The 22,431-nt window shown below is 34.9% G+C and overlaps 1 protein-coding gene across 9 annotated transcripts in view; it reads left to right on the forward strand.

Moving 5' to 3' along the window:
- The window catches only part of CCSER2 (coiled-coil serine rich protein 2), a 170,402-nt gene that overhangs the window by 107,524 nt on the left and 40,447 nt on the right, over positions 1-22,431 (forward strand). For all 9 annotated transcript variants that reach the window (XM_019755556.2, XM_019755554.2, XM_074339719.2 and 6 more), the window contains one exon: positions 16,719-16,802. In XM_019755556.2, the coding sequence (XP_019611115.2) occupies positions 16,719-16,802 (84 nt within the window). The remainder of the gene's footprint in view (positions 1-16,718; positions 16,803-22,431) is intronic.

The following is a 22,431-nucleotide window of genomic DNA, read 5'->3' on the forward strand; positions in this document are numbered from 1 at the left end:
GGAACAAAAGTTCATGAAGTATATGTAAAAGAGCATACACAACATGAGGGTGCAATGTAATGAATAATGTGAAACAGGTTTGTACTCAGCCACCCAGGTTAAGAAATGAGACATTAAGAAGTTCCCTACATTCTTCCTGGCTGTAGTGCCTTCCCTTTCCAGAATCTAGCATTTCCAATTTTTTCTGTTAACTTTTAATCACCTATGTTTGTATCCCTATGAATACTCACGTTGCTTCTTTTAGAACTATATGTAAATGATATTACATTATAAGTATTTCTCTGTGACTTGCTTCTTTCATTCAGCAAGATTCATTCATATTTATGTTTAGTTCAACTTCATTAATGTTCGTTTCTGTACTGTTCTGTGAACGAACAATAATTTTTTGTCCATTTTACTCTTGATATCCACTTTGTTTCCAGTTTTTTGTTTTTTGGTTTTTTGCTATGACAAATAATACTGATAATGAACATTTTTGTGGTACACATGTGCAAAGATTCTTCTGGTGTAACTAACTAGAATTGGAAATAGTGAATCATGGGGCATGGGAATATTCTACTCTCGAAACACCAAACTGTTTTCCAAAATTGTTTAATCTGTCTTACTCTCCTCATGGAGTAGATACTGCTTTCCATTGTTCCACATCTGTTTAACACTTGGTATTATCCAACTTCTTAATTTTTGTCATGTGATTGGAATATAGTGATATTTAATTGCAGTTATATTTTGCATTTCCCTGCAAAACCTCAATCATAAAGTTTCTTCTTTGTGTGTTTATGGAATGTTTGTTGCCTCGTCATGTCTTTAGTCGGTGTGTGCGTGCGAACACGTGTGCTTTTTGTCTGTGATTCAGTGGTTTTTGTTTTTGTTTTTTAATATTCTGGATGTAAATATTTTGTTGGTTATATGTGTTGCAAATGTCTCTTCCCTTCTGTGGCCTGCTTTTTTTCATTGTTTGGTATCTTTTGATGAACAAAAGTTCTCAACTCTAATATAGCTGAATTTCTCAGACTTTTCCTTTGTGCTTTGTGCTTTTGGAAATCCTCATTTAAGAAATCTTTCCTAGGTGTGAGGTAACAAAAATAATCTCCTATTCTTTTCTAAAAAATTAAGGGTTTGCCCCTTTACAATTAAATTACAAACATCTCAATTGATTTTGGTGTATGTAAGGTGTGAGATGGAGATCCACTTTCTTTTTTTTCCCATGTGCATAATCAGTAGGTTCAATACTACAAGTATTAAAAGTCCATTCTTTGTCTTCTGATATGCGGCCAGTGCCTGCTGTTTAAAAAACCAGATACCCATTTGTGTGACATTATCCCAGTGCCAAGTTATGTAATCTAACTGTTGCTTTTATAAGATTTGATAATATATTATGGTTCCTAACTTGTTCTTCTGAAGTTTCTTTTCTTAGTCTTTTACTTTTTCATAAAATGTTAGAATCATTTTATTGAGTCCTATGAAAAACTCTTGGGTTTTTAATGAGAATAGCATTGAACCAATAGAACAATTTCAGGAAGAATTAACATCTTAGAATATTTAGACTACATATATCCAAAAATGTGATATATAGGTCCATTGATTTAGTTTAAATAAACTACTTTTTTCCTTTAAAACCTTTTACAATTTTGTTAGATATATTTCTGGTACCTAAAAGTTTTTGTTGCTTTTATTAAGTGTGTCCATTTTCTAATGGAATGTTGCTGGTATACAGAAATGTAATAGACTTTGATTTATCGAGTTTGTATACAGCAACCTTAATACCATTATTATGAGTTCTAATAATTTATGATTAGGTTTATTTGGAATTTTTAATTTAGATAGCATATAATCTGCAGAAATAGTAGTTATGTTTTTCCTTTCCAGTGTTTGTATTTTTCCTTGCCTTACATGAGATAAAGGAAATTTGGTTTTTATTTCATTTTTTAATATAAATTTTTCGAAAACCTTCTCATTCTTACAAAAACATTTCAAGTACTTCAGTTTTCATGAACTTTTTTTCCTGAACCACATAAGAGTAATTTGCCTGCTGAAACATTTCACTCCCAAATATTAAGTGTGTATTTCCTACTAATAAGGGTTTTTCTTCTGTGTAATTAATATTTTGTAGGGAGGAATTTTGAAACTATATGACTATCTTATTCCTTGTCGAATTTCCAATTTATTCAATGATTTATTTATAAATTAGTGTGTACTTGTGGTTTCTTATTTTTATGCAGTCAGTTATAATCTGGGAATATAATTTATTTTGATGCTCCGACTGTCCAAGGTTTGGCCATTGAAAACTCTTTCAGGTTGACATCTCTGTTTTTGACTTGTGCCCATTATTCTTTGAGTAGTTCCTTCCTTTTTTGTAATACAAGATGTCCTGGGCTTGTTTAGCCTTTTCCCTAACCCAACCGGAAGACAGCCATTTGTTTCAAGGAGCGCAGTGGAGACTGGTGTTTAGAAGCCAAGCTCTGGGGGCTGGGTGTGCCTATTGCTCTTCCTGCTGCTTGAGCTCTGGTAATCCTCTCCAGGTCACCCCATGTGTGGATGCCTAGCACACTTTGCTTGGACTCTGACAGCCCACCTCGGGCTGCCCCTATGTGTGTGCCCTCCTCATCCTACTCAGGCATGACTCTGGTATCAGTTGTTCCCCCACCCCCTTTATGGACATCCTTTTCACTGTTTGGGGCTCTGACATGCCTTGGTAAGCTCCCCACCCCACACTCCCTGCCTGGGGACATGTTCCTCAACCTAGATTCTGAAACCCCAGGCCAGACTGTTTTTTCTTTTTTTGAGGGAGGCGGGGGAGGAGGAGACAGACCTATCTCGCTCTGTCTCACCTAATTTTCAGGAAGAGAAAGGGAAGTGAAGAGGAAGAAGAAACAAATTAAAAACATATATTGACTTTAGTAAGGTTGAATTTACAATTAAATGAAGTATATTCATTTTTAAGTGTACAGTTTTTGATGAATATATACAATTGTGTAACCACCCCCACAATCAAGATACAGAACATTTCCATAGCTACTAAAATTGTCTCACGTTCCTTTGCAGTCAGTCCTCTCGCAAACTGGCCCCCAGGCTGCCATTGGTCTACTTTCTGTTACTAAAGTTTTATCTTTTATGGAATTATATCTAAATTGGACTTTTCTATATATACCATTTTTGTTTCCAGATTTTTTGACTCACCATAATGGTTTTGATATTCATCTGTTTTTTGAATATCATCTGTTCTTTCTTTTTTTTTTTTTTTTTTTCCTTTTTTTTAGTTTCAGGTGTACAAAATAGTGTAATAGTTAGACATTTATTCTCCTCACAAAGTGATTACTCCCCTCCCCCAGTCTACTACCCCTCTGACATCGTATAAGTTCATTCCTTTTTATTGCTGAATAGCATTGCATTGTAAATATATATGTACTACATTTTATTTTTATCTACCTGTTGATAGATATTTGAGTTGTTTTTAGCTATGGGATAATTGGGTAATGCTGCATATCTAGATGTTAATGTTGAAAATTAATAAGAATAAATGTAATTTCAAAAAGTTAAAAATTTAGACCAGTCTGAATTTAGACCAGTTTTTTCACTTGTGTGAAAAAGTTTGAATTTAGACCAGTTCTTTCACTTGTGTGTTGTGTGGTGTTAAACTTTGTATGCCTAAACTTCCTTATAAAAGATATAGAGATTGTAATAGCTCCTATCTCAGGACTTGTAAAGAATGCATTAGGAAATTCAGATAAAGTACTTAAGCATAGTGTCCAGTGCATACAAAGCAATTAATAAATATTAGCTTTTATATTACTAACAATAAGAGCAACAACAACAATAAAAATGTGAAGGTCAAGGTTTTTAATTGCTTCTATTGCTCACAATTTTATGTAGCTACCCAAAATCTAATTTTGTGTACTTTAATATTCATTTAGTTATTGCTATTATATCATTCAGTATACTTTATTAAGCACTTGTTGAGTACCAAGGATTGTGGTTGTAGTGAAGATAAAATGAAAGAAAACACAATTCTCATCCTGTACTTAGTGTATTGTTCTTAAAACTGCACGTTATTATTGGTTAGTGGGTTTTGAAATAAATTTTGTCCATTGTAACTATGATATTTTCCTAATAAAGTATAATGTTATAGAAGCAATCAGGGGGCATCACATGTAATAAGTACAAATATTTTTTTGTGAAGCTTGTTTTTAATGTGATGTCTGTATCTATCTGTCCATCATCCATCCATCCATCCATCCTTATTTAGACACATACACACACACACACACACACACACACACACACATTCATGTATATGTGTATATGCATATGTGTACTTGGTGGTGATACAAAATGTATTTCTAATTGTGCATCATGGTCCAAAAACAAACAAACAAACCTGTTCTGGTAGATAAGCAGTACCCCGTTTCCCCAAAAATAAGACCTAGCTGGACAGTCAGCTCTAATGCGTCTTTTGGGGCAAAAATTAATATGAGACCCGGTATCATATCATATCTTACCATACCTGGTATATTATATCATATCATATCATGTCATGTCATATCATATATCATGTCATATCATATCATATCAGACCCGGTCTTATATTACATTATATAAGACCGGGTCTTATATTATAGTAATTTTAAGTAATTTTAAGTAATTTTAACCATTTTATGTAGTAAAATAAGACCAGGTCTTATATTAATTTTTGCTCCAGAAGACACATTAGAGCTAATTGTCCGGCTAGATCTTATTTTCGGGGAAATACAGTACTATATTCAAGATTCCAAGGATAATAAATCATAGATTTAAATTAGAAATAACCACTGTATCAGTTAAACATTATATCAGTAATAAATTTGTGACGTTTTATAAAGAAATCTGCAAAACGTTTATATATGAAAGATTTAAAGAAAATCCTTATGTTCTGTAGGAAGATTGAGTATTATAAAAATTAACTTATTCCGTGGATATTAATGTAGTAACCAAGACAGCTACCTTGTGGTCTAGGAGAACATACAAGTATTAAATAATTATAAGAATGATGTGTTACAAAGGGCAAAGATAAGGTACAATCTGAGTATATGATTAGAACCATAGTTCCTCCCAGCACTATTTATGGTTGTAGAGTTTCAGGAAAAATCACAACAGCTGATTCATCAATATGACTCCAAAATTATTAACACCATAGACTAAAATTTGTGTACATTGAGGACAAAAAGAAAAGGGGGGGGGTTGGATGCTTTAGAGCAGGATATAATATTGACACCAATAATATAGATCAGAAGATAATAAAAAACCCAGAAATAGAGAGGGTGCCAAGAATGCCAAAAAAATGTATACACATTTTAAGAAAGGGAACCTGTATTGAAATTGTAATACTCAATATATACCAATAGCAAATGATGAATACAAGTCATGTTTGACTTCTGCAATTACAAGAGGTGCTCAAAGTGATTACCATCAGTGTCCAGACACTTCTGATTACGGCGAACTATTGCTTGAGCTACCTTGACCAAAGTGTCCACTTGTATACATTTTTTTGGCACCCCTAACATTTTTTTGGCATCCTTGGTATGTGCTAAAGTATCTACTAAAAACCAATTGGACACAAGGATTTGAAAGTGATGTTGAGAAAAAAATCTGTAGTACAGAAGCAATTAATTAGTTTATTGTTTTATAAACAAGTTGAGTATTTTTATTAAAAGTAGAAAAATTAGAAGTTTACAACTAATGTTTTTAAGTGTCGAAAGAAACCTATGGAAAAGGATATCATGATTCAAACATGTACAAATTGAATACTTAGGTGTAATTAAAAATCTAAACAGAAAGCGTTTGTAAATAATATTTGCTTAGGATATTATAGAGTCTATTCATATATAACAATGTTAGTCTATCTGAATGTGTGGTAGATTTTTCTGTTTTACAAATGTCTTTGTCCCAACCATCTGTTAGGATCACCTCTTCTCTGAAGCACTTACTGAAAATCAGTCTTTGTGTTTTTTAAATCCTCTCAAATGTAGCTTGAATCATTAGATTTTAAATCCCATAGGTGAATTATAGCATTACTCAAAAATTCTTTAGTGCACATTCTAGAGTCTGTGTGATGTGATAAGATTTTTCGTTCATATACTTTTGTTTTTAAAAAGTGACTTTGAAAGCAAAATGGAAAAGTCAATTTCTCCTCTTCCGCTACTCCCTTCCCTAGGATGCCGCTTGTGATTGTGTTGTCGCATATCTGAAACACAAGGCAGCTTTGTTGACATCACTGATGATGCTTGTCAGCAGAGATAAGTCAGCACTGCCAAACTTGTTAGTCATTTTAAGTATCCATGTCCATTGCAGCCGCTCTGGAACTCGTAGGAAAATCCCAGTTTTTGCAAACTTATGGAAGAACCACCTGGGTAAGATGGAGTTTATTAATAGGGTTTTCCAGCAAGTTAATACGTAGAAGAGTTACAGTAGTAGAACAAGTTTACTTTTAAGCTGTGTCAAAAATTAAAGTGAAAGATGGTTTGCTTACAGTAGTTCCTGAATGCTCTTAGAATAGAGGAAGCCTTATCTATCTTTTTGAACCTAATAAAGTGCTACGACATAAGAGTTAATTAACTTAAGGTTAATTGCAGTTGGAATTTAAAAATCCTAACTTATAGAAACTGCTGAGGCACTTCACTCAGAAGAGCAGCCCAGAATACTTGGACAATTAATAAACTATGAATTGCTTATTTTTTGTACAGTGATGTGTTGTAATTTTCTGTATTATTTTGCATTTACGCATTTATTATGCAAAATGCTTAGAATAATGCCTAACACTTGTCAGTAACTATTAGCTTCTTAGTATGTGTAATGTGAAGCATGAACATTCATGCATGATTGTTCAGTGTTTTTTTAAAAAGAGGTTTTTCTGGGTTTTTTTTTTTTGGTTATTTTTTCCCATTTTGTGGCTTGTTTCCCCCTATAGTGCTAAAGAATCTTTTCTCAAAATGTTTCCTAATTTTGGCTTGGACACTTCATCGTAGTTAAGATTTAATAGAGACGACTACCACTGGTTAATGTCACAGAGTTATTTGGAGGAGAGATGGTTTTATTAATTGATTTAGTTAGAGATTCATGGTCTTTTAAGTTCTTGTGCTTTGATGGAAATAATAGCTTTTTCCTTTTTGATTCCCTGAATCTAGACTGCTAGACTATTAAAAAATGAGGTTTTTTTTAAATTTATTTTTTGAGGCATAACAATAACTTAAAAATCATTAATAACTCTTGGGCTGTATTATACATTTATTTTATTTAGAATAATATTTTTTCAATTTTCAAAAATATTGGTTTGGTATTATGGGGCTTTCATTTTTTAATTGATTTCTAATCTTAGTACATTAATAATAAAGAATAATATCTATATGATATAAATTCTTTGGAATGTGTTGATATTTTCTTTGTCTTAAAGTAGGGCCACATACTAAATGGCTTTAGCCTTTTCAGGCAAGAGGCAAATTTGAGATGTTTTATGTAGATACTTATAAAATCATTTAAAATGCAACTTTTTAAAATGTAAAAAGCATTCCTCGCTTATGGGCTATAATCAAAATAGCCAGATGGCTGGATTCATCCAGTGGACTGTAGTTTGTTATCCTCTGGTTTAGAGCATGATCAGTTTTTGTGACTGTTCTATGTTTGTTTGACTAGAACGTGTCATTTCTATATTTTAGGTCACAGTATGTCTATTATATTAAGCTTTTAAATTGTATTGTTTATATCTTAATTATCCTTACCAAATTATTGTCTTTGATCTGTTTCTGAGAGCACTGTTAATTTCCTGCTTACGGATTTTTCAGTTTCTCCTTTTGATGCTATCAATTTTTGTTTTAGTATCTTCAAGCTGTTTTATCTGCGGATTCCCTTTTCTTGGATTCAGTTACCTGTTGTCAACCATGTTCCAAAAATATTAAATGGAAAATTCCAGACATTTTGAAAGACATAGAACACGTTCACATAACTTTCATTACAGTATAGTATTGTAATTGTTCTATTTTATTATTAATTATTGTAGTTAATCCCTTACTGGGCCTAATTCATAAATTAAACTTTATCACAGATAGATATGTATAGGAAAAAACAGTGTATATAGGGGTTCGATACTATCTGCGGTCAGGCATCCACTGGCGGTTTTGGGACGTATCCCCCATGTATAAGGGGAACTACTGTAAGTTATTATGATTCATACATCTTCTTGATGGATTGTTCCTCTGATCACTAATTAAATTATCCTTATTAATACTTTTAACGTTTAATTCTACCTTCCCTCTTCTGTTATAATAATATTGCTATATCACTTTTATTTTTCTTGTGATTGTTGAGATTTTTCTGGAGTTTCTCTTTTTTTTTTTTTTTAAGATTTTATTGGGGAAGGGGAACAGGACTTTATTGGGGAACAGTGTGTACTTCCAGGACTTTTTTCCAAGTCAAGTTGTCCTTTCAATCTTAGTTGTGGAAGGCGCAGCTCAGCTCCAGGTCCAGGTGCCATTGCTAGTTGCAGGGGGCATAGCCCACCATCCTTGTGGGAGTTGAACCGGCAACCTTGTGGTTGAGAGGATGTGCTCCAACCAACTGAGCCATCCTGGACCTCAGCGGCAGCTCAGCTCAAGGTGCTGTGTTCAATCTTAGTTGCAGGGGGCGGGGCCCACCATGCCTTGCGGTAATTGAAGAGTTCAACTGGCATCCTTGTGGTTGAGAGCCCACTGACCCATGAGAGCACAGAGCTCCAACCGCCTGAGCCACCCGGCCAGCCCATGGAGTTTTTCTTTTTGTTTGCTTTGAATTTTTTTTTTAGTCCAGGTCTCATATTAGTTATCTAGGGCTGCCACAACAAAGTACCACAAGCTGAGTGGCATATAACTACAGACATTTATTTTCTCACAGTTTTGGAGGCCAGAAATATGAAATCAATGAGTCGTTAGGGCCATGGACTCTCTGAAGACTCTAGGAGAGGAATGTCCCTTACCTGTTTAATTTTGGGTGGTTGTTGGCAGTACTGAACATTCCTTGGTTTGTAGGTGCATCACTTGAATCTCTGCCTCCATCTTTATATGACCTTCATGTGACCTATGTGTCTGTGTGTCCAAATTTCTTGTAAGGACACCAGTCAGATTGGATTTAGGCCCACCCTAATCCAATACGACTTCAAGTTGATTACATCTGCAAAGACCTTGTTTCCAAATGAAGTCATATTCACAAGTTCTGGGTTAGCATGAATTTCTAGGAAGACACCTAGTACTACCTAGTACTGTTCTATGGAGGCATAATTTATGCAGTAAAATTCACCCTTTTTTTGTTGTACAGTTGTGAGCTTTTACAAATTCATACAATTGTGCAGCTTTTACATTTAGCCACCCAAAATTCCTTTTTTTTTTTTTTCCTTTTATAGTCGATCCAACATCCACTGCTGGTTCCTGGCAACTGCTGATCTGTTTTATATCTCTGTAGTTTTGTCTTTTTAAGACTGTCACATAAGTGGAATCATACATAGCCTTTTGAGTCTGGTTTCTTTCACTTAATGATAATTCATTTCAAATTCATTTATGCTGCTCCATGTATCAGTAATGTGTTCCTGTTTATTGCTGAGTAGTATTCCATTGTATACATGTACCACAGTTTATCTATTTACCTACTAGTTGAAGGATACATATTTGTGTCACTTTACAGTTTTTGGCAGTTAGGCATAAAGTCTGTAAACACTCTTGCACAGATTTTCGTTTGTGCATGTTTTCATTTCTCCTGGGGTAGGATTGCTGGGTAGCATGTTAAGTATATATTTAACTTTTTAAGAAACTGCTAAAGTGGCTCTATAATTTTGTATACTCACGAGCAATTAATGAAAGTTCCAATTGTTCTGCATCCTTGTCCACACTTGGTATTGACAGTATTTTTCAAAAGCCTCCCTCCTGGGTGTACAGTGGTATCTCACTGGTTTTAATTTGCATTTGCCTAATGGCTAATCATACTGAGCACCTTTTCATATGCTTGTTTGCCATTTGTATATCTTCTTTGGTTAAATATCTGTTGTTTTGCCCATTAACAAAAATATTGTCTGTTTTAATATTGATTTTTGATAGTTCTTTATATGTTTAAATGGAAGTCCTTTATCAGGTGAGTAAATGCTGAAACAAATGAATATTAAAAAAATGGAATTAACTTTTTTGGCAATTGTATGCAATTGTGAGTTAATGAAGTCAGTTACAAATCCTAGACCTTCACATTATCATTATTTTTGTTGTTGCTATTATTTTAAAAGTAGCTGACACTTTATGAATGCTCTCTATGAGTTAGGCACTATGCCCAACATTTTGTCTGAATTATTGCAAATATTTTCTCCCCGTCCATGGCTTCTCCTTTCATTCAGTTAATCGTCTGTATTTTTTTTAGCTTTTATTTGTTTTAAGTGTGTTTTACCAGGACCCATCAGCTCCAAGTCAAGTAGTTGTTTCAATCTAGTTGTGGAGGGCGCAGCTCATCGTGGTCCATGTGGGGATCAAACGGGCAACCTTGTTGTTAAGAGCACCGCGTTCTAACCAACTGAGCTAACCGGTCGCCTCTGTTAATCGTTGTTTAAGGAAGTTCTGCTCTTGTAGTCAAACTTACCAATTTTTTATGATAATGTTTTTGGTATCATATCTAAGAAATCTTTGCCCAACCCAGGGTCACAAAGATTTTCTATGTTTATTTGGAGAAGTTTTATAGTTTTAAGTTTAACATTTAGGTCTACAATCTGTTTTGAGAATTTGTGTATATGATGTGAGGTATGGAGCAAAGTTAACTTTATTGCATATGGATGTTCTAGCACCATTTGTTGAAAAAGCTGTCCTTTCTCTGTTGAATTGCGTTTGTACTTTTGTCAAAACCGTCTTTGAGCATATATGTGTGGGTCTATTTGGGACTCTGTTATGTTTCTTTGATCAGTGTTTGTCCTTTTACCAATATCACACTCTTGATTACTGTCGCTTTATAGTAAGTCTTGAAACGAAGTACTGTGACTCCTCCAACTTTGTTTTTCCTTTTCAAAATTGTTTGACTATTTTATTTATTTATTTATTTTTTGCCTTGCTATGTAAATTTTATAAGCAACTCTTTTATTTCTACAAAAAACATTTTTCTGGATTTCAGTTGGGAGGGCACCAATCTGTAGTGAATTCAGAAGAGATTTGTTTTCGGAGAGTGGGGCCCTTGTCGGCGTGGAGTCCAGGTTCCTGGCGTCTCGCACAAAGAATTGAATGAGATACCAAGGTCAAGTAGTGAAAAAAGCAGTTTATTAGAAGAGACAGTACACTTCAAGGAAATAGGAGCGGACCTGAGCAGTAAAGAATGGCTCAAGTGCCCAAGGTGGGATTATTAGGAGCAAAAGAAGGGGCTCAAAGGCAAAAAGGTCCAGGGGCTCAAGGTAGAACAAAGGAAGAGGCTCAAAAGGCAAACCGGCCCAAAGGGCCAAGGGTCCAGGCTCAAAAATAAAGGCCCTCACTGCAAGGACTTGGAGTTTTTATCCGTTTTCTCTAGAATGGGCTGTTCCTTTCTAGGTGTGGAACCACTTGATTGACACTTATGATTGACAAGAGGCTATTACCTCATCTTTTTAAACTGTACTGGTGTGAGTGGCCGGTTTAATCTAGTTGGGTATTTTTGTACCCAGTTGTTTACAATGAAAAGGGGAAGTTTTGGACAGAGAGGGGAGGTCTTTTGGACGGCAATGCAGAGACCCGATACCTACCTCTAACTGCCTACCTTGTTTTTCCCTTGAGAGATGTGATCCCCATAAAATCTCTATGGGAAGCTGAGGGACAGGAGGTCTGTTCTTCTGTATCTGCTTCCTGCTGGGCAGTGGTGTAGAGCTGTCACCACCTATGGGGGGATTCATGGAACTCTCACCCTATCTAATCTCAGATGAGAAGGAAGGGATCTCGAGGTCTGCCCAGAAGAATGCATTGTCCTCTTTGGTTGGTACTGGCAATATTGCTGGGGTATCCTCTGTATCCCCAAGGCCCCTACATGAGGAAAAATAGATTTTAATTAATAAATCCATTAGCTCTATAGAGCCTGTTGCCATTCAACCAGTCATTCAGGTGGCATCAGTTGTCCAGGAGCTGGGCCCAGAATGGGTTGGAAAGAACTTTAGGCTTCAGCGATTATAATCAACAAGTATACAGGCCTGGGGGAATGTTAAAGCCTATTTGGTCTCTGGAATGGAGTTATACAAGAGTTAGGTGTGGAATGGCTTGGGGGATGTTGGGAAGTCACAGGCTTTTAAGTGGTTACCTGAGAAACTTTCTGTGAATCAGGCCAGGAGCAATCTTTAGTCTAGGATTCAGAAACTGATTGGAAGAGTAATCAAAGCCCGGGGCTAAGGAGCTAAGAAATTAGGGAAAAGGAGACTTAAAATTTCTATAGTGAGGGAGGCTTAAAACTTTCATAGTGAGGGAGCTCTCCCATATCAGGTGGACGTCTCAACAACATTGAGTCTGTCAATCCATCAGCAGAATATATCTCTCCATTTACTTAGGTCGTCTCTGATTTATTGCATCTCTTTATGTTTGTTTTTAATATAGAGAGTTTGTCTGTATTTTGTTAGATTTGTACATATATATATCTTTAATTTTTAGTTTTGATTTTTCTTGGTGGTTTTTCTTTTTTTTTTGGTGGATTTTGGTTTATTATAAATGGTAGTCTTTTTTTATTTCAATTTTCAGTTCTTTGCCATAGAAATTGGATTTTTGTATATTAACTTTGTATGTTGTGACTTTCCTAATTCATATATTAGTTGTAGTAGTAGTACTATAGATACTTTGGGATTTTTTTATACCCAAAATTATATTGACTGACTGGAGATGGTTTTATTTCTTCCTTTCCTACTTGTCTTTTTATTTTCTTTGCCATATTGCAGTGGATAGAAACTACAGTACAGTATTGAATAGGAATGCCTTGTTGTTCCTGCTTTTAGGGATAAAACATTGTCTTTCACTGATAAATATGATGTCAATTGTAGGGTTTTTTTAGATGGACTTTTGTCAGGTTCAGCAAGTTCTCTTCTATTCATACTTTGCTGCTGAGTTTTTATCATGAATGGATGTTGAATTTTGTCAGAAACTATCTGTATCTCTGGGTATAATCATTGATAGTTTATCTCTTGATATGGTGAATTACATTTTTTTTTTGACTATTGAACCAGCTTTACATTCCTAGGATCAACCTTACTTGTTCATGTTTTTTCATTTTTACATATTGTTGAATTTGACTCACAGTACTTTTTTTTGTGTATGTTAAATAAGGATTTTTGTGTCTTATGAGGGATATTGGTCTATGGTACTTGGTATCAGGTTAATGCTGCCCTCATTAATTGATTTGAGTAATTTTATAATGAGTTTTATTTTTTCTAAGAGATTGTATAGAACTGGTATTATTAAATTTTGGAAGAATTTGCCGGGAAAATATCGGGCCTTCAATATTTCTTTTATGGAAAGTTTAAACTATGAATTCATTTTATTAATCATAGATCTACTCAGTTTGTCAGTTTCATTTTAGGTGAGTTTAGTTTGTGGTTTTTGAGTAATTTCTCCATTTCATATAAGTTTTCAAATTTGTGTGCTTAGTGTCACTCATAGTATTACTACCTTATTTGCTTTTAATGTTTCAGACATCTGTAATGATATCCCTGCTTTCATTCGTGGTTTATGTCTTCTGTGTCCCGATGTATGTCTGATTTGTGTCTTCTATCTTTTGATCTTTGGCAGTTTTGTTAGAGACTTTGCAGTTGTTAAAGAACCTGGTTTTGGTTTCGTTGATTTCTATTTCTTGATTTTCAATTTCATTAATTTCTGCTCTTTATTATTTTCTGCTTTCTGCTTGTTCTGGGTTTATTTTGCTCTGGTCATGGATTTGATGCTTTTGTTTTAATATAAGCATCACATACAATACTTTTCCCAGTAAGCACTGGCTTTAGTTCTATTCCACAAATTTTGATGTGTGGTGTCTTCATTTTCCTTCAACTCAAAATATTTTCTTATTTACCTTGAGGCTTCTTTAGACCCAGAGATGATTTAGAAGTTTGATGTTTACTTTCCAGCTGTTTGAAGATTATGCTTCTGTTACTGATTTCTAGTTAAATTCCCTTATGTTCAAAGAACACACTTTGTTTATTTTCTATTAGTTTAAATTGACCTCAAATATGAAGGTTCATGTCTTTCTACAAATTTGAGGTTTGTTTATCCATTATTTCTCCAAATATTTTTTTGTGTCCCACACTATTTCTTCTGTGACTTCGATGACATGAATGTTAGATCTTTTATTGTTGTCACACAGCTCCCATAGCAGGCTCTTGCTTGTTTGTTTTTGCCAATCTTTTAAAATTTTCATTATTTAAATGGATGATTTCTCTTGATCTACCTTCAAGTTGACTCTGTCATCTCAAATGCTGGTATTCAGTCCATCTAGTGGACTTTGAAATTTTGCTTATTTAATCTTTTTAGTTCTAAAATTTCCATTTGTTTCCATTTTATATTGTGTTTCTTTGCTGAGACTTTCTATTTGCATTCCCTTCAAGAGTTTGCCCTTACTTTTGGAGAATTTTTATGATAGCTCTATTAAAATTTCTTCTAATTAATTCCAACATCTGTGTTACTTTCGCATTGATGTCTGTTGTCTTTTTCTGTGTGAATTGAGATGTTCCTTGTTTGTATGTTGAGTAATTTTGGATCTTGATCTTGTTAAATGCTATGGAGGATATTGATTTTTTTTTTTTTTTTTTTTTAAAGCAGGCGAACAGTCTGAATGGGTTCAGGCTACAAGTTCCAAATGGCCACCTTCGGATTGTGGTCTTAACATTACTTCTGTTTTCAAAGCCTTTGCCATACTCTTCGGATATGTTCTGCATGTACACCTTCCAGGGGCTAGTTTGGGACCTGGGCAGTGATCTTAATTTATTTCTCAGTCTTTGATATGCTATTTAGAATCAGATCCAAGCAAGTGTTGCTCATGGGTGAACCTAGAAATTTACATACAATTTCCTGGAGTCATTTCATGATCTCTGGTATTTTCTGTTTCCCTGGGCTCCCCTTTTTGTTCTTCTGTGCTGCAAGCTGACATTTTATATTTCCTTTGCTGCATATTTCCAACTACACCCCTGCCCAGGACAAAGTGGTGGGGACTTGTGTTCTCTCCCGTTCCTTAGGCTTCCTGCTCTGCAGTGGACAGGGTGATATTACAGATGTTTGGAAATAAGTCAAATTTTATAGCCCCTCTTTTCTCAGATGCATACTTGCCTGTAGGACTGGACCTGGTCTTTTATGTCAAGGCATTTACAGCAGAGATAAACTTTTTATTGACATGAGTCATATAAAATTTCTTTTCTTTTGAATAGTTTTTGAGGTAGTGTTTTGAGAGCATTTGTTATTCATTAGGCTATTGCGTCATCCATGCTGGAAATTTGGCAAACATGTATTCTTCACTGTCAGTCGGTATTACCTATTGAACTTTTCCTATATGCACTTTCCTAGGCGTCCCCTCTAGAGAGTCTGATTTAGTAGGTATACAGTGCAGTAAATAAAGAAAATTACCTACATGCTTATGTCTCTCATTTTAGCATTCTTGTCTCAGTGCAGGACATTTCCATTTCCTTCAGGGCAGGTATGTCTGAGGAGGATTGCAGTGGCATTGATCCTTGAAGACTGTCGATTCAGTAGGTGTCCCAAGGCAATAGGGTACCATCTGAACAAAGTGCCAGACCGCAGTGTACTGTCTTGGTCAGGGGCTCAGTCTCTCAGCACCATCCCGTGCATTTCCTTCACTGGTTCCTCTTTCTTAAGGTTGTCTGTGAATCACTGAACATGCCATTTCTTACCTGGTTGCTCCTAAACCAGTTTGGCACTGGGTAGGACTTAATACTATCCTGTCATTTGCTTCATTGTGTTTAAGGACCACAAGTTTAATTTTTTTCAACTTTTTTAAAATTGATGTGTAGCATACATCCAGTAAACTGCTTAAGGTGTATCAATGTTGAGTATACAGCCTGAACTCTACATATGTATGTACCCAAGTAACCACCATGCAGTCAAGACAACACTGCCAGCATCCTACCTAGCATGTCCCTTAATGTTCGTTCCCAGTCAGTAACCTCTTGCCCGAGTTAACCACTGTTCTCATTTCTAGCACAATAAATGTTTTGCCTGTTTTCAGACTTCATGTAAATAGTCAATGTGTATACTCAATTGTCTAGTACTTTTAATCAAATTGTTTTTGTCTTGAATAATTTTAATCAAATTATTTTTGGCCAAGTCTTGTTGAGTTACTTAATATTACTGTTGCTGACTCCTTTTTACCCAAAACACCACACTTAAAGAAGAATTAATTTGACTTATTTTACATTTTTCTTAGTTGAGATAGTCTTAAAATTCTTTAGGAAACTTTTTGTATATCTTTTCCCACTCTAAAACTTTTAATGATTTTATGCTTCATCCACTCTTACAGTGTGTTATTTTTCACCAATCATATAGTGTATTATTTATTTCCACAAATTATTCTTGCCCTCTTTTTTCTTCTTCCACATTTCTTTCTATAAGTGCATAGAGATGAAAAGATTTCTAAAATCTTATTTCCTGTTTCTTCTTTACCATGCTAGCATTTGGTTTGCGGTGAATTCAGGTTGAACTGAGTGTCTGCAGTTATTGTATTAATTCCTGTTTTCCTTCTCTTCTTTCTGACAGCACGATGGAAGTGGTTCATTGCATGATATCCAGCTCTCATTGCCATCTAGTCCAGAACCAGAAGATGGTGACCATATAAATAAGGTATGGCTAGGTGGTCATGCTAAATTTTTCAGAATTCTTTTCTATTACCAAAATTATAAAGCAGCAACAATGAAAACATTTACTAATAAATGTAGTACCTTCAGCTCTGCTGTCTTGATTAACAGGTTTGCTTTTCATTTGATACCTTATTAAGTTAAAAATGATATTCCTGTGGGGCTTTAATTTGAATTTCTTTTATCAGTTGGACAATCATTTGTCTCTGTATTACTACCGGTACAGGATTCTTTTTAAAAATCTCTTTTTAAATTTTTAAAAATTCTCTTTTTATAATTATGAATTAACAATATGTGACTCAATAAAAATTAAAGTGGTTAATAGCTATTTCTCATATATTATGTCACAGATCACAGCATTGAAGAAATATACTGAAAATGAGATTAATTTGTTTATCTTTTTCATGTTTAAAAATATATTTATAGAATGCAGATACATTTTCGTGAGTGTTTAAAGGTATACTTTTTATCATTCTTATCTTTGAGTTTATTTTTAGTTGAAGGAAGCTTTTTTCTTTTGTAACTATTTCTGAAGCATATATATATTTCTTAAGTACATGCAAGTATTCTTGATTTATTTAACATTTCCAAGTAAAATTATTTTTTGCATTTACATTGTTTTCAGAATATGCTAGTCAGTGTTTGCTAGTCATCTGCATTAACAACCAACCTTGAAATATTGGTGATTTACAATAGGAAGTTTGTTTCTCAGTTGTTATTTCCCAGTGTGTTACAAACTGGCTGTAGATTAGTTGGGACTCTTGCTTCATATATCTTCTTCATTCTGGGATCCAGGCTGAAGGACCAGCCCCTATCCTGGGACATACCGTATTTTGCTGTATATAATGTGCTCCTGTGTATAATGCACATGCATGTTTTTGGCCCAAACTTTTCAGGGGGAAAAAAATCTTTCATTTTAATTTTTTAATTCAAATTCTTGTTTGTTTACATTTAGGTACTTGGTTTTTGTATTATAAAGGAATTTTTAGCATTTATTTTTTAACATTATGGTACAGTAACCTTTGTGTAACAAATAATTACAAAACACAAGAACAGATACACGGTAAGAGAAATTTTATGTATTGGTAACAAATTTACAACATTTATGCATTATAGAAGGCCAAGACCACGAACTCTTCCTCTGATGATCATATTTCAGGGTATTATTTTGTATATGGATATCGTTATTGATTTCTAGAGTTACATTTTTCACTAATAACGTAAATAAAAGAAATGAAAACATATAGATATGGAATTAATACTACCCATGTATAACATGCAGCCTTATTTTTCCCTCACAGATTTGGGCAAAAAAATACACATTATACACGGCAAAATACAGTAGTTTTTTTGTACTTGAGGGAAAAGAGCATTGGGAGGACCACATGGATTCTGCTTGAATGTAGCATATGCTGCTTCTAAAGTCAAGTGGCCAAGCCTGCTACCATGTTTCCCCGAAAATAAGACCAGGTCTTACATTAATTTTTGCTCCAAAAGATGCATTAGGGCTTATGGTCAGGGGATGTCATCCTAAAAAATCATGCTAGGGCTTATTTTCCAGTTAGGTCTTATTTTCAGGGAAACACGGTATTAGGGGTCAGAGAAGCATATTTTCTCTCAGGATGTGGAGTGATTTATTGGGAACAAGACTGTATGTAAAACAATCAAAGTCAAAAGAATTTAGGATAATGTGCACATCGGGTTATCTAATCTTGGCTTTTCAACATGTTACCTACCTACCCTGCATTAATTTCTTCCCATCTCTGGGCTTCCATGCTATTGTGAATGTACTAATAATCTAAATCAGCCAGTCTGCAGCAGAACATGTCTTTGTAAGAAATTTTTTTACATACATACCGAGATGGGAACCATTGACTTAGATAATTTTTGATTATCACTTCAGTTTTTTAGAGTTTTGTGACTACCATTTTAAAAGAAAAGTTGACTTTTTCTTCTGCCTTCTTTTTTGTGAATAATTTTTTGCAAGTAAAGAAATTTTTTTTAAAGAAAAAAATTTTAATTCTTTTTTACACAACTAGTATCTTCATTTTTTCCATGTTCCTTTCTAGTTTGTCTATATATTTAATATTACACAGGATTTATTTCTTGTCCCTGCTCCATTTCCTTCCAGGCAGGTCACTCCTAGTCTTTCTTCCTTCTTTTCCAAGGTGAGATGCAATAGCTGATGTTGTCTCTCTCCAGTACACCAGACTCTTACACTTTCATCAGCAGATCCCCAGCTGTGTCTGCTTCTCATCCAGAATGGTTTAGTAGTTCAGTTTTAAATGATGCAAATATGGTGACAAATTTAGTGTCTAAAATCTCCACTGGGCCTTCCATGTCTCCAGTCTATCCTTTATCTCAGGACATATCCCTCTCCCATTCCCGTGATGAACTATTCCAAACAAACACTCCTCAAGACCCATTCTCAGCCACTCTTCTCAATTTCTACAGGCAGCCTGGTGTTCATCAAGCAAGATCTGCTACCTGCCTTCTGACTTAACTGTATCAATTGCCATTCTCACTCACTTTGTTCCAGTTGGGGCGGGGGGGGGAGGGGGGGATGGCCACAATGCTGTGGAAGACCACTCTTCTTGTGTTCCTGATTGTACTGCGGCTCGTAGGGACCTAACTGCACCCGCTTGTCTGTCTGTCGTTAGTGTGCTCGACTTCTTCATCCTCAGTTTATACTCTGTATCTTACCTATCTTAAATTCAATAAATCAAATCTGTCTTTGGTTCTCCTTAAACCCCTTTCCAGTAAATGAGGAACCTGGATAAAAAAGAAAATAGCTACTGGTTTTAATATTATAGACATTTGATGTGGCCTTTACCTTAAAAGGTTTATCTTGGTCTCTGTGTCACTTCTCTCCAAAATCCCTTTATACCCTTCAGCATTTTTCTCCCATTCCCTTTGTAGGTTCCTTTTCTTTTTTAGAATGTAAATTTACGTCTTTAGTCCAGTCCTCTTTTAACTTTTTACTGCCGTGATTTCACATATGACAAATACATTGATAACATGTAAAATCTTTTTCATATTTGGTAATCCAGTTGCCAGCTGGACATTTCCACTGTGTGTTCTAGCCACAGGTACCTCTAACAATATATTTAAAACTCACAAATACTCCTTTTTGGACATATTTCTCCTCCTTTATTCTCCAGTGCTTTTGGTGGCACAACCATTCATTATATCACCAAAGCTAGAAATACATATGTCACTCTTGACTCCTCTTCTCTTACATGTAGTGAATCACCAAAATCTCCTAATGTTGATTCTCCTCTTCTTCCTTCTCCTCTCCTGTTATCATTCAATTGGTTCAGGCTCCTACTCTCATGTGGAGTATTATGTCCTGATAATCATTTCCCTAGATAGTTGTGCTGTTGTCAGATTTCTTTCAAAGCCGTCTCAAATGCATGTTAATCTGTCACTTCCTGCTTAGGCCATGCTTGATAGTCATGGCCCTCTGTGACCTGGCCCTTTCCTAGTCATTAAGCACATTGCTCCCCACTGTTCACCACAGCCTTTGTGCAAAAGCTTCACACCTCCTAGTTCTCAAGATAATGCTGTGCTTGTTCTTAATCTCTATATTGTCATGGGTGCGAGACTTTGAATCCCTTACCCTAAAATCCAAAGCCTGCCACACTTCTGTGTCTTCAGAACTGTTCACTCATCCTGTAAGATTCTGAAGTTATCCATTTCCTGTTGTATACTCTTTTCTTATCTTTATGTGTAAAATCCTTAGAACAATGCCTTTCGTTAAATAAATGCTATCTGTATACATGTTGGCTATGAATGTCATTGCTACATTGTATTTTTATTTCCTCCAACAGCAGCATAACCTAGCAGTGACTGAATGATGGCTTTATAGTATTCTATCAAGTTGTTGCATTGTATTTCAATTGTTCCCTTCTAGGACAATTGTAAATTTGTAAACTGTTAGATAATACCTTGTAATAGGTTTTTTCATAGTTAGGATCATTTCTTTGGCATAGATTTCCTGGGAGTGGGATAACTGAATCAAAGACTGCAAGTATTTTTATGACTCTTATAAACAGCGATATGTTTGTATAGGAAGATCAACTGTGATGTCTGATAATGGAGGATTTTTTTTTTTTTTTTTGGAAGTCTTGTTAATCACACTGAGTATTTCTCCCCCAATTTTAATACTTATAAAATAATACTTTAATTTATATTTCTCCAACAAGTCAGATAGACCATTTTTCCAATTACATGTATGTTTGTGAGAACTGGCTGTCTTTTGGGGCCTAGAAATACTGATCTTATATGTTTGAACAGGCTCTTAATATATTTGAGATATAAATCTTTTGTCATGTTTGCTTAGGTTTTCACCAGCTTTTAACTTTAATGTTAATTGTGTAGATGCTTTAAATTTTTTTTTAAATCAACTTTATTGGGGAATATTGGGGAACAGTGTGTTCCTCCAGGGCCCATCAGCTCCAAGTCGTTGTCCTTCAATCTAGTTGTGGAGGGCGCAGCTCAGCTCCAAGTCCAGTTACCATTTTCAATCTATAGTTGCAGGGGGCGCAGCCCACCATCCCATGTGGGACTCGAACCGCAACCCTGTTGTTCAGAGCTTGTGCTCTAACCAACTGAGCCATCCGGCTACCCTACAATTTTGTATAATTAAATATATTTATCATTTCTTAATAACATTTGCCACATAGCCTAAAAATGTATTTCATGATCCACAGTCTGTCATTTTTGGGTCTTGATGTATGAATGTTTTAAATTCCTAAACTCTTTAAATTCAATGGGAAATAATTTTTATATATAATAGTCTTTCCCAATTGCATTATACATAATAGCATTAGAAAAATATTGTCTTCCCGATTGTTTTTGATGTTTATTTGCTATGTTAAGCCTTTGTAAAATGTCTATTTCTGATCTTTTGTTAAAGAGACAACAGTTATTTTTGGTTCCAACATATCTGAAGGAGTTGGCATACTTTGCTCAGTAACAACACATTAGAATTATTGCTTACATATTTTTCTGTCTTGAAAGATGATGTATCATTCACATATATATTCTAATTTCCTTGCTTGTACTTCTTCCTCAGTATATATTTCTGGATAGTTGAATAGTAGTAAACAGAATGTGCTAACTATAGAGTAATGATACTTTACACTTAGAAATGTAACCAGATTCCTGTTTAATTTGACAATAGGTTTCCATTTAATACTATTAGGAATTTCTTACACATTAAGTTGACAGAGGCAGTTCTTCTCAGGAAAGTGGTTCATGGAAAGACATCTCCCTTGTTACCCTTCAGGCACATTTGTCTTTCTGCTGATTTCTGAACCAGCCATGAAACAACTCTTTAATTACGGGTTCCATCTGCTTGTTGTACGCTTCATTTTCAATGACAGGCACTCTTATACACCCCTTGAAATCCAGCTGGGCTTACTGTTCTATATGTAATATATATTTTTTACTGTATGGCCTATGTCCCAGTTTCCTTGCCTGTAAAATGGGGATAATAGTACCTACCTGGGGGTTATAGTCAGGATCAAATGCTTACATATTGGCACCTGATAAGTACTTGATGAATGTTAACTGTTGCTGCTGTTACTGCTCATTGTTTGCATGTCAGATTC

The sequence above is a fragment of the Rhinolophus sinicus genome, chromosome 15, assembly GCF_057876585.1.
Source record: "Rhinolophus sinicus isolate RSI-liver-muscle chromosome 15, RSI-T2T, whole genome shotgun sequence".
In the NCBI taxonomy this organism is placed as follows: Eukaryota; Metazoa; Chordata; class Mammalia; order Chiroptera; family Rhinolophidae; genus Rhinolophus; species Rhinolophus sinicus.